At 45.3% G+C, this 13,480-nt stretch overlaps 1 protein-coding gene across 5 annotated transcripts in view; it reads left to right on the forward strand.

Moving 5' to 3' along the window:
* AKAP13 (A-kinase anchoring protein 13) overlaps positions 1-13,480 on the forward strand; it is a 526,300-nt gene that overhangs the window by 278,515 nt on the left and 234,305 nt on the right. For all 5 annotated transcript variants that reach the window (XM_082254313.1, XM_082254314.1, XM_082254315.1 and 2 more), the window contains one exon: positions 10,853-11,045. In XM_082254313.1, the coding sequence (XP_082110439.1) occupies positions 10,853-11,045 (193 nt within the window). The remainder of the gene's footprint in view (positions 1-10,852; positions 11,046-13,480) is intronic.

Consider the following 13,480-nt stretch of genomic DNA (forward strand, 5'->3'; position numbering starts at 1 on the left):
AAGGGGGCATGTACGCTGGTCACTACATTCTAAGGGGGCATGTACGCTGGTCACTGCATTGAAAGGAGGCACGCTTGTCTCTCTGCATTGAAAGGGGGCACACTATACATTAATTACTGAAGGCCCCTTTCCCACTTTTGCGACCTCAAAGTCGCGCAATATTTTTACAGCGTTTTTTGCCGCAAAGCAATACCTATTACATTTTTCTGCTTGTGCCCTCCCCAAAAAATTTTGAGCACCAGTCGCCACTGAGTATGCATCGCATACTAGCTCATTATGAAATACCTTAAAACGAACCCTCGACACGGTCGCTTGGACAACGCTAAGGGCGCTGTCATGTTGCCTCGGCGTCTCTTCCTGGTTCTGCGGCTCCGGCGCTGTGAGTGGCCGGAGCTGCGATGACGTCACTCCCGGGCATGCGCGCGGGAGTTTCACTTTCCGGCAAGAAGCTCTGAAGGTCCGCCGCCCCTTCAGTGCGCATGCGCCGCTGACGTCAGCTGCTGCATGCAGGGCGAATATCTCCTAAACCGTGCAGGTTTAGGAGATATTAATTGTACCTACAGGTAAGCCTTATTATAGGCTTACCTGTAGGTAAAAGTCAAATAGCGGAGTGTACTACCGCTTTAAAGTCACACTGGAAATCATGGGACTTTGGAGATGTGCTAATGTGAATAGAACCAGTCCCCAACAGTGTTTAGTCTCTTAGGTGCTCTTAAGTGTCCTCCATCAATGTTGCAGCATTCCTGGCTCTTGTCCCAAAGACTATGACACCCAGTAACATACAATTTCCAATTAGCATTATTGTTCATAAATGCTTGTGAGATGAACTCTTTCCAATGTGTAAGGCTTCCTCTCAAAAAGTATCCTTTGCTAAACCCCCAAAAAATAAGTCCATAGATGTCAGGTTGGGTGAAGATCAGTTGGCAGTCAATGCTTCCATGTTGCCCTTTCCAATACTATTGGACTGTGTGGTTACGGTAACTCTGTACCAACAAAGCAAACTGAGAAGAGGCCACGTTATAATGTGTAATGTACAGGTATGTACAGGTCCTTCTCAAAAAATTAGCATATTGTGATAAAGTTCATTATTTTCTGTAATGTACTGATAAACATTAGACTTTCATATATTTTAGATTCATTACACACAACTGAAGTAGTGCAAGCCTTTTATTGTTTTAATATTGATGATTTTGGCATACAGCTCATGAAAAACCCAAAATTCCTATCTCAAAAAATTAGCATATCATGAAAAGGTTCTCTAAACGAGCTATTAACCTAATCATCCGAATCAACTAATTAACTCTAAACACCTGCAAAAGATTCCTGAGGCTTTTAAAAATTCCTTCCTGGTTCATTACTCATAACCGCAATCATGGGTAAGACTGCCGACCTGACTGCTGTCCAGAAGGCCATCATTGACACCCTCAAGCAAGAGGGTAAGACATCGAAAGAAATTTCTGAACGAATAGGCTGTTCCCAGAGTGCTGTATCAAGGCACCTCAGTGGGAAGTCTGTGGGAAGGAAAAAGTGTGGCAGAAAACGCTGCACAACGAGAAGAGGTGACCGGACCCTGAGGAAGATTGTGGAGAAGGACCGATTCCAGACCTTGGGGGACCTGCGGAAGCAGTGGACTGAGTCTGGAGTAGAAACATCTAGAGCCACCGTGTACAGGCGTGTGCAGGAAATGGGCTACAGGTGCCGCATTCCCCAGGTCAAGCCACTTTTGAACCAGAAACAGCGGCAGAAGCGCCTGACCTGGGCTACAGAGAAGCAGCACTGGACTGTTGCTCAGTGGTCCAAAGTACTTTTTTCGGATGAAAGCAAATTTTGCATGTCATTCGGAAATCAAGGTGCCAGAGTCTGGAGGAAGACTGGGGAGAGGGAAATGCCAAAATGCCTGAAGTCCAGTGTCAAGTACCCACAGTCAGTGATGGTTTGGGGTGCCATGTCAGCTGCTGGTTTTGGTCCACTGTGTTTTATCAAGGGCAGGGTCAATGCAGCTAGCTATCAGGAGATTTTGGAGCACTTCATGCTTCCATCTGCTGAAAAGCTTTATGGAGATGAAGATTTCATTTTTCAGCACGACCTGGCACCTGCTCACAGTGCCAAAACCACTGGTAAATGATTTACTGACCATGGTATTACTGTGCTCTATTGGCCTGCCAACTCTCCTGACCTTAACCCCATAGAGAATCTGTGGGATGTTGTGAAGAGATAGTTGAGAGACGCAAGACCCAACACTCTGGATGAGCTCAAGGCCGCTATTGAAGCATCCTGGGCCTCCATAACACCTCAGCAGTGCCACAGGCTGATTGCCTCCATGCCACGCCGCATTGAAGCAGTCATTTCTGCAAAAGGATTCCCGACCAAGTATTGAGTGCATAACTGAACATAATTATTTGAAGGTTGACTTTTTTTGGATTAAAAACACTTTTCTTTTATTGGTCGGATGAAATATGCTAATTTTTTGAGATAGGAATTTGGGGTTTTCATGAGCTGTATGCCAAAATCATCAATATTAAAACAATAAAAGGCTTGCACTACTTCAGTTGTGTGTAATGAATCTAAAATATATGAAAGTCTAATGTTTATCAGTACATTACAGAAAATAATGAACTTTATCATAATATGCTAATTTTTTGAGAAGGACCTGTATACCTACTTTTGGCACACTCAGTTCTTCTTGCGTCTTAGATGTTCTAATAAAATTCCAAAAAAAATAAAGGTGAAAAAGACTTCAATGATTTTGTTCTCTCCTGTAGTGAGGGCTAATCATTCTATGTGAACGGGATTTAGTTGGAACGTAAGGTGTTTTATAAAGCTGCCAGGTGTTGTGTTACACATCGCACAATACACCTGTGTTATTGGTATGCTTGCCACCTTTCTGCCATTATGGAACATTCCTGCGGAAGAAACTTAACAGGTGCAGCAGATCGCTCGAGTCCCGGCTTGTAGCAATGTTAGAACTTCGCTCCTTGGACAGAGTTGCTTGGAAATGTGAGAGTATTTATATGACGTTTTGGGTTGTTGTTGGATTGATTTTTGTGACTTAGTTGTTCCTTTCTGTAGGAAACTACAATCTGCGTGAATAAGTGTTAGCTGCAGGTACATACTTTGCATACCCATACCATGTCTGTAGGTGCTCATGGGGAAAAGTATAAGCTACCATGTTAATTCAAATGTATTTAGCACTACCCCCGTAGGTCCTGCTGGATTTTTGGGTTCCCAATCATGTGCACAGCAAGGCAACAGTAATTTTACGGCTTTCACTCCGTAGTAAAAAACCAGTCCAGCATGCTTTTTTTTTTTTTTTTTTTTTTGTTTTATTAGGGGATAAACTTGGATAGGGATAAAAAGGTATGGGATGCCCAAAACTATAGTTGGAATACAACTTGAGGACTTAAAACTGTCTCTGGCTACCAGCTAGCACAAGGCTGTCCTCCTGAAGGAAAAACAGGTCAGCTCAGCTGGTAATGAAAGGTCTCCAAGTATTGAATACAGGTGATCTATTTCCATGGAAAATGCCAATGCCCTTGGCTGCACTTTAGGTTCCCCAAGCAAGAGATATAGAGTAGATGTACTGGCTTAAAGCTGTCCTTTGTTAGAAAACTAGCTAGGTATTGCACCCGACTGCTTCTATATAGATTCTGGGGAGAAGAGGTTGAAGCCACTCACTTAAGCCACACGCGTCGAAATTTGGCCGGGAATTTTCGTCCAACGACCGATCTGCCGATTTTCGGCTTGTTAGTATGGTGCTCTCGACAACCGACTACGACTTTTCGGCCGAAAAAATTCTGGTGGGCAGGCTATAAAATTTTTGTCCACCGTCAAGACACGTCCGATTTTCGTGCAGTCAGTACAGATTTAGAAAGGGAAAAATCTTATGAGCAAGACTGGGCATGCTCAGAGATGAAAGAACACAAAGAAAGCAATCCAACACATGACATCACTTCTGAAGTATAATTCTGTCAGACGACAAAATTTGTGTGCAGTCTAGAGCACATTCCAACCAACAGACACGACTCTGGACAAAAGACGGACGACCGGTCGGCGGGAAATTCGTCGCGTGTGTACGAGGCTTTAGTCCCTGGTGAATCCTGTAGCAGATGTAACTACTGACCAGGCCTTTTTCTGGACAGGTCCCAGTGGCTCCTAGGATGGCTTCAGCTAAGCCTAGCTGGGTCTGAAAGTGTGCAGGGCTTCTGCAACTGATTTATCTTCTGGCTCCTTCCTTCTGCCCAGGGGCAGAGCCCCCCAGCACAACTCTGCTCCCTACATGGCCAGGCTCCAGAATATTTGTGAGCTATCGCTTCACCTTCTGGGCCATTTTCACCCAGGGCTTGGAAGAGACTCCATAAATATACAGGCCTCATCTCTGCCCCTCTGTCCTCTAAGTTCTGGAACTCTCCAGCAATTCTAAAAGCCAGGGCAGGCGACAGAGTCAACCCTTGAAGCTCAGCCAAACTAGCTCTACACAAATGAAAAAATGCCTACAGAGGAGCTCAACTAAATTTTCCTACACTGTACACACAGAGGGTGCTACATATAGTTGGAAGCTGTATTCTGGATTTATTTTAAAGAGGGACTCCAATTGTTTTTAAAAACAGTACTGTAGCTGCTGCCTTTTAAAAAAGTGACTCACCAGCCCGAGTCCAGCGCTTTCTTTGCCTGGGTTTTTAAAAATGCACCCCTTTAAATCCCTTGAAACTCTTCACACCAATATGCTTTGGGTGCAGTGCATTTATGAAAATCCTGCATGCTGCATTTTTGGTGCATGTTTAAAAAAGTGCACCAAAAATGCGCCTCCCTATTAAAATTAATATAAAATGCATCATAAACTCTCACCCCGGTTGCATTTTTGGTGTGCTTTTTGGGTCACGTCCATGTTCAGGCAACCAGAAAAAGCTTAAAAAAATCAAAACTGCATACACATTTGTACTGTTTTTTTTTTTTTTTAAGGGAGCAGTAAAGGGCCCTTTCTGCTGTTTCACAGCCAACTCCCCACTGTGCTGTCAGATCGGTCCCACAGAGCATCCTGGGACGTGTGATGGGTCCTAAGAACTTGTGCAGGGTGAAGTAGTGGAGAGCCAAACTTGCGTAATTGCTTGGCAGAGTTATCCCTTTCCAAGAAACAGAAGCACCTTTCAAATATGGTGTGGGGGGGGGGGGGGGCTGGGTTGGCGGTCAGTGGGTGGACAATGAGTAACATGAAGTAAATTCTTTACTGAGCATTCCCTGACATTCTAGCACATGGCCCAGTTTGGTTTTTGTGAATGGAAAGCTAGTAGCATGTTAGCAATGAATAATGATGGTCCTCTTCTTCTGGCTTGTGTTTATGAAGTCTTACAGAGCTTGTGGCTGCGTTTTGACTGGCAATTGATTTTCCAAATACTTGCATGTTACCGTGCACTTGAATGGCTTTCATTACATGTCATCTCTGTTCTGATGTGTTGGAACAATTGCTGATGTGAGAAATATTTCCAATATGTCCACCTTGCTCCTTCCCTAGGAGAATTCCTCCTGAGCTCGTCTGTTGTGCTTATCAAGTCTCATGGCCCTATTGATGTCACAATCGTAATTTAATGTCTGTGCTGTATATTCTAAACTATGGGGGTAATTCAGTTAAGCGTTTGCAAAGCTTTTCAGGTGGTGTTGGCCTATGAGAAAGTTACATCTAATTCATTAACGCCTTGTGACATTTAATGGTAATCCAAATTCTGTGGGCACCTGCACTGCATTTACCAAACTATGGGGGCAATGCAATAAAGCGTTTGCAGAACTTTCCTGGTGGTATTTAATTTATGAAAGCCTTGTGATAGGTTCATTAACAGTTCCGACACACGTGACAGATTCAAGTAGTTTTATTTGCACCACATTTCCATTGTGTTGCTGTAGCTGGGACACAAAAAAAGTAATTGAGACCAGCTCTACAGTTGGGTGTACTGAGACAGGCCAGAGTTATCAGGATGAGGATTAGGGAAACGGGGAAGAGAGAAGTGTTGAAAGTTTGTGTTTTGTATTTGCTTCATTGGTTTCAAGGACATAGGCTGGCTATAGACGGTTTGAATTCCTGCTGAACCGGCTGAGATTTGAACTGTGTATGGGCAGGCTAAATTGATCGCTCAACTTTGGTAAAAGCAGCCTGCTAGATTTTACCTGCAAAAATCACAATTGGCTGGTATGGCTGCTAGCAATAATTACGGTGGGGACAGCTCCCCCCGCTGGTAGAATACAATGTCTCGGCAGGAGGGATTCCCCTGTCAGCACTGTCTGTGTTGATGGGGGAATCTTTCAAATTTCTTATCTGCAGCCTTTGGTTGCAGGAAATAAATTTGCTCCATCTATGGCCTGCCTTAGGCCACCAGCATCCCATGACATAGCTGAATATGGACATAGGGCAGAGCCTGATAAGAATACTGAGACTAGTTCCCCATCAGGTCCACCTCCCTTGTGATTTACAGTGAATGAGTGGAATCCATAACCCAATAATGGCTATTGAATCCACCCACTGCCTTCCATGGGAGGCGGATCTGGCTGGAAGCCAGGCTTTAAATGTTTCGTCATCAGGCTTCACCCACCCCACAACAAAAACTCCTTGACACATGCGCCTGTCTGTGTGGCCAAACAGAGCTCAGTATTGCTGAACCTCAGTGCTGGCCACCTCCTGTGACAAATGAATGTACCGGTTTCTGACGGATACATGAATATGTCACGAGGATCAATAGTTGGAGGCATGATTGAGTTCTAAAGAGCGTCTTTGACATTCTTTGTGGATTTTAATGTACTGTATGTTGAAACTGAAGATACATTTTTTTTATGTTTTGGTGTGCAAAAAAAAAAAAAAGCAGACGCACAAAAAGGCAAGACATGTAGGCATTGTGATCCATAAACGCGATTTCTAATATATGTCTGGTCTGCTATGGGTACATTTTTAAACACTTTGATGGTAACTTGCCCCTGGATAACCTTGCTAATTAATTCCTTGCTAGATTCTTTTCGAGGGGCGAATAGTTGGTTAATAAGTGGCACACGGTTGTATTATTACCTGTTTCCATAGCGGCAGAGTTTGGCTCAGATTAGTGACATGGAATCTAAGGAGTTGTTGTGGGAGTCACCTCTGTTGACATTTCAAAATACTGATTATATTCTCGTTCCTTTACCTTGTTTATCTGTGATTGTCCCCAACTCTGCTCCTGTATCTCTGTAACAGACGAAAATGTCATAGTAATGCAGATACATTTTTTGCATTCGTTTTTTATTAGGGGTAGTCAAAGTATAATTAAAGCTATATTGTATTTTATTTTTTAATAAGAGCAGGGAAAGTTTAAAATTCTGGTCAATTTTTTTTTTTCTTGTGTCTTATTTGGGGGCTTCCTGATATTCTGACTTGTAGACTCCACAGGAAATTTAAGGATATATTTCCAATATTAGGGAAATCCCACCTTGGATTAGAAGAAGTGTTCCCATTAGGCCTCAGTCACATGGGTGCTGAGACCCGTAATCTGTGAATGGGCCATGTATTTATGTGGCTTGAATCACCAGGTGCTGTGCTCAGGCAGCTCATTGAACTCTATGAGGACAAAGCAACTGCATTAACACAGTCGCTGGTCCCCAATTTGCAGGCAATCAGGCGTGGAGGAGCAGCCACAAGCTCACACTGTCTGTGTTTGGGGCCGCTCATCCACGTGCTTGCAAAATTGGGGAAAGCGGTGGTGTCCATTCAGCTACTTTTTCCTCATAAAGTTGAATAGGTTGCCTGCAACACAGCACGTGGCTTCCTAACCCCTTCGCGCCTAAGGGTAAAACAAATGTTAATGCCTAAGCACAATTTTGCAACTTTAACATGTTGGTAAAACTGTACATATTATAACAACTACTTTGTGCATTCAGGTGAATTATACCCTTTTTTTTTCAGAACAAATTAGGCTTTTATTTGGTGGTAAATGGTGATCGATATCTCCTGATTTTTTTTTTTTCTTATATCAAAGAAACCCTAGTCCAAAATAGTAAAAAATAAATAAATCACTTTTTCTAATTTAGCTGTATATTTCTTACTACTACCATAACCTACCCCAAAGAAAAACCTAAAATAAATTCTCCTGCTCCCAAGGATCGCACTACCAGCACATATGTGTATGTTAGTTGTTGTATGCACTTGTAGTACAGCCCAGAAACAATAATAGTGCACATTTTGCATTTTTTTATTTTTATTTTTTATCTTACCTTAATTACACTGATAGTCATTTTAAAAATGCTTTTTTTTTAAAAAAAAAATCCTATCCTAAGAATACAGACCCTGACCTTGACCTTTGACACTTGACCCAAACACTAACCCTGGCACTAACCTCGATTCGAACCCTAAACTAGGTATTTTTTCTTTACTTTTTATTTTTATTTTTTACAGAGTTGTGTTATTTTTCTCTCTGCAAAAAAAGAGACATAGTGTACCCCCCCCCCCCTCCATTCAGACAGAGAGATAAAATACAGGGGTGGGCTTCACAGTGACTGATCACACTGATAGCCAATCAGAGGCTATCACAGTAATTAGGTGACCCAGAAGCTGCATAAACACACAGCCCATTCATGTCTGAGAAGATTACTCCTCGCATCCTGTTCTGGTGGCAACTCAAATTTCTAGATTTACGCTCCCCTTCATTCCTGCTGACAATAGTGATCAGGATAATTAAAGAGCGTAAATCTCCCAAATGGGCCACAGACAGCAATAAAAACCTGAGATGGATTCTAACTGTGAAAGAAATGTTAGTGATATTAAAGGCAATTCTTTTTTTTTTAAACCAGACATGTTCTACTTCCCTGCTCTGTGTGGTTTTGCACTTAGCAGACCCGATCCTCCTCGGGTCCCCCGCTGGCGCTCTATTCACACACAGAGCCGTGGCTCGACCCCACCCCTTCTCTCTTCTCATTGGCTCACTATCTGTGATTGACCACAGCGGGAGCCAATGGCTCCTGTGCACATCGCTGGAATGTGATGGGGCTCAGGTAAGTATTGCTGCTGCACAAAGAAGGTTTTTTTACCTTTATGCATGGAAAGCATGAAGGCAAAAAAAAAAAAAACATTGAGCCTTTACAACCACTTTAAACTCTTTATAAACATGTATTTCAATTTTATATGCCACTGCAGCCAACGTTTTTGGCATCATACTAACTCTTCTGCCACGTACTCGCATTCCTAAGACCCTGATCAGAAATTAGCCGGCCTGTGTGCTGGTTACAAGTACGGTTATAAAAAAAAAAAAATGATCCAGGTAAGGCCTTATGTACACTGGACACTTGAAAACCTCTTCTGGATGCTGGAACTGGACAGCTAGTAAACAAAGTTTAAAAACGACTGTTTGACCACTTTTAGGCTCCATGTACACGGGACGCTGGAAATGGCCGTTTAGGAGCAGTTGGGCGTTTTTTTCAGAAGCCCCTGAACCCATCTACATTTTATCTTATCTGTCCATGTACACAGGGTCGTTTACAGTCATTTGCAGGCAGTTGCGTTCAGGGACTTTTTTTTAGAACGCAATTATTTGCGTTCGAACGTGTGTTTCAAACGCACAAACGCGTCCGAACGCGATGACCCGCGTTTAGCGTTCGCGTTTTTCCATTTTAAAGGGGAATAATTTTTTTGACCTCTAGTAACGGTTCTAAACGCAAACGCCCCTAAACGCCCGCTAAACGCGGGTACAAACGCGACTGAACGGACGTTTCAAACGTCCTAAAAATTCCAGCATTCAACAACGTCCCGTGTACATGGAGCCTTACACGCCACGTTTACCGGCGTTCATCAACATTTCTGTTTAGAAATGTTTTTGCAGATAACCGTTTTACTGCTCTCTCCCCCCCTCTCTCTCACCCCCTCCCTCTCTCCCTCCCCCAAAGAAAGTTATCTATCTCCCTTTCCCTCCCTCCCTCTCCTCCTCCCTCTCCTCCTCCTCCTCCTTACTTTCCTCCTCCTTACTTTCCTCCTCCTCCTTCCTTTCCTCCTCCTCCTCCTCCTTCCTTTCCTCCTCCTCCTTCCTTTCCTCCTCCTCCTTCCTTTCCTCCTCCTCCTTCCTTTCCTCCTCCTCCTCCTCCTTCCTTTCCTCCTCCTCCTCCTCCTTCCTTTCCTCCTCCCTTTCCTCTGGTTTTCCTTGTTGCAAATGGTCAGCAATGTTTTCCTATTACAAGTGCCTATAAATGTTTCTACAGTGTTCAGAAAAGTTTGCAAGCTGCTAGCAGCGTTTCAAATGCCTCTAAACGACAAAAAAAAATTGTTTTTACTGATCTCTCTCCCCCCTCTCCCCCCCCTCTCCCCCCCCTCTCTCCTCCTCCCCTCTCCTCCTCCCCTCTCCTCCTCCCCCTCCCCTCTCCTCCTCCCCCTCCTCCCCCCTCCTCCTCCCCCTCCTCCTCCCCCTCCTCCTCCCCCTCCCCTCTCCTCCCCCTCCCCTCTCCTCCTTCTCCTCCCTCTCCTCCCCCTCCCCTCTCCTCCTTCTCCTCCCTCTCCTCCCCCTCCCCTCTCCTCCTTCTCCTCCCTCTCGTCCCCCTCCCCCTCCTCCCTCTCCTCCTCCCTCTCCCCTCTCCTCCCTTTCCTCCTCCCATCTCCTCCCCTCTCCTCCCTCTCCTCCCATCCCCTCCCTCTCCTCCATCCCTTCCCCTCTCCCCCATCCCCTCTACTTCCTCTCCTCCTCCCCTCCTTCTCCTCCTCCCCCTCTCTTCCCCCCTCTCCTCCCTCTTCTGCTCTCCTCCCCCTCCTCCACCCTCTCCTCCTCCCCCCCTCTCACCCCCCTTTAATATCAGAAAATACATTTTTGTAATGGTAATTGTAATTTTGTTAAATGTAGCTTGCCTTCTTTTTGTTTTGCAGAAACGGGTCCAAAGGAACGCCTTACCTGAGTGACCTTTCTCATGTTGAACGTTTCCGGGACTGCTGGCTGGAACACCATTTGGAATTAAATGTTTACATTCTGACCAGGCAAGCGGACTCTCGGTCACATATCAGAATGGAAACCCTCATTAAAGACCTGTGCAGACATATTGAGGGTCATTCTAGCTGTCAGGTAAGCCTCTTAGCCAAGAATAATGAAATTGCGTGGTGCTATAGAAATGGTTTCTAAGCTTTGGCCAATGCAGATCTTCACATGGACTGACTTTAACAGCAGCTTCTGAAACCAGAATTCTGCTAATCTACTGACATCACTCGCAGTGGCTCTGGGACTGATGCTTTTGCTTTTCAACTGTTGGTAATATACAGAATAGTGACATCTCTAACAAAAAAACAATTGCTGTTTGGAAAGCCCTTGGAATGCTGCCATTTTCTCTATCGCTCATTGACAGACGTAGTCCTCGGTGATACAGCACCTTCGGGTTATGTTGCCTCCACAGGAGCAGGACTAGACAGGAAATTAAAAAGCTCTGGCCACACCCTAGGGGCAGTCCCAGAGGGTATATCCTCTCTCTCTCTGCCTCAGCAAATCAGTTATTTTCTGTCTAGTTAGGAGTAAGGACCTAGATACCTTGCTGGGATCTTCAGTCCTGGCAAGATTTTTTTCTTAAAAGATTTTTTAGACAGCTTTTTTTCTCCAGTGTTCCTGTGAGATCTTCAAGCAAGAAAGCTGAACTGGGCGACGGGCTGGATGTTGAGATCCGGTGGTCACCCCAGTTCAGCCTACGAGCGCGTGCAGGCCATAGCTCCGCGCTGGGTCGGCCGCGACAAAGTCCCATTAAGGGACTGACCCCGCGAGTTAAACGTCTCGCTGAAACGCCAAAGACCATGAGTCACGGCGTCCATATGGGTCGACAGCCCTCCCGCCCCGGTGGAGAGGGGTACCGTCAGGAGTTGGTGCCCGCCTGGTTCCGGTATGGTGAGTAGTATGTTCCCCCTTTTCCCCTGACGGGTCTTGTGGTGAACGCGGGCCCCTCTCTGTATGGTAAGATAGAGTCCCCCTCTATCCTATAACATGACACAGATCCCCCTACTTTGAGTGTGATTTTATGTGCAAAAAGCCAGGAGGCTTGGTTTGGGAGCTAACAATCTAATTGTATACATGTTTAAAAAAATTGTAATCAGTGGCATTCTGGGAATCTTACTGTGATAAGAATAAGCTACCTACCAGTCAGAAGCCACGGACATGTAGACTGCCTTCCTAATCAGATCTCCAGCTATAAGCAGGCCTCCCGAACGGCCATGCGGTCCGCCAGGGCCGGTACCGCCAACCACGCCAAATCCCCATACAGAGAGAGTGTTGTGTGCCCTGCAGCACACCGCTATTCAGTACAGGCCGCCGCCATTTTTTTTGCTGGATCGCACGAGCCGCCATTTTGGCATAGCCTCGTGTCTCCAGCATGGGGGCGGCCATGTTTGAGGTGATCCAAACACCTCGTGGAGCTAGGGGAGGCGCCGGAAGGCGTGCAGAGGGGCGGAGCCGCCTCCTTTCTTCCTGGGCAGCCAGCCAAAAGACTTCCTGTTTGTCAAGACAGCGCTGTAACCTGTTGCAGTTAAACTCTGAGCATCAAGTGGTGAGCCTGGGGGTCTATCTCTCTCTCTCTCTCGATCGATAGGGATCCCTAGCAGGTAACACTAAGGGGCTTTTGTGGCGCTGGGGGTCTGAAAAAAAAAAAAAAAAAAAGTTTTTTTATTTTTGAATTATATTATCCAGGAAGTGACTGGAATTATCATGGACCCTGCCACACATATTCCCCCACCTGTTTCCCTCGAGGGGGCCACGGGACCCGCCGGTGCACAGAGTGTAGAGGCATTTACAGCAATTTTGGAGTCTATGGTGGCTCGGGTGGAGGCGGCCTGTCAGGGACGGGGGTCAAGGAAGCGACCCCCGCCTACCCCTATACTATCTGACACCTCTGACTCAGATTCAGAGATGGTCACTGCAGTTGCAGGTCCCTCTGCAAGGGCTGTTACCTCAGGTAAAGCTCCCTCAGACAGTGAGGAGGACGTTTCTTCTCCCGCTATAATTCAGGAAGAAGCATTGGTGGACGCACTAGTTGTGGCAGTGCAGGAAACCTTAAAACTTGAGGTTTTACCGGCAGAGGCAACTGAAACAGAGATTCCTTTTGGTACTAACAAGCCCATCAAAACGGTGAAGGTTTTTCCTGTACCCAAGTGTTTTGGTAATAAGATTAAAGGAGAATGGGAGCATTCTAAACGTACATTTACTATTTCCAAGCGTATTGCTAGACGCTATCCGTTTGAGGAATCCATCATTAAGAAATGGACGGTACCACCAGTGGTGGATCCACCTATTTCCAGGCTGAATAAAGCCACGGTTATCCCAGTGGAGGACACTTCGTCTTTTAAGGATCCGGTGGATCGAAAGATGGAAGCAGAGTCCCGCACCATCTTCTCTCTGATAGGGTCAGCATTTAGACCAGTAATTGTTATTGGTCTAGTTTCCCAGACACTTACGGAATGGGCGAGAATGGTACGCCAAGACCTTAGGGGAAAAGATATTCCCCAGGAGACATCTGATTTGATGGA

The sequence above is a fragment of the Pelophylax lessonae genome (assembly GCF_965119305.1).
Source record: "Pelophylax lessonae genome assembly, chromosome: 4".
In the NCBI taxonomy this organism is placed as follows: Eukaryota; Metazoa; Chordata; class Amphibia; order Anura; family Ranidae; genus Pelophylax; species Pelophylax lessonae.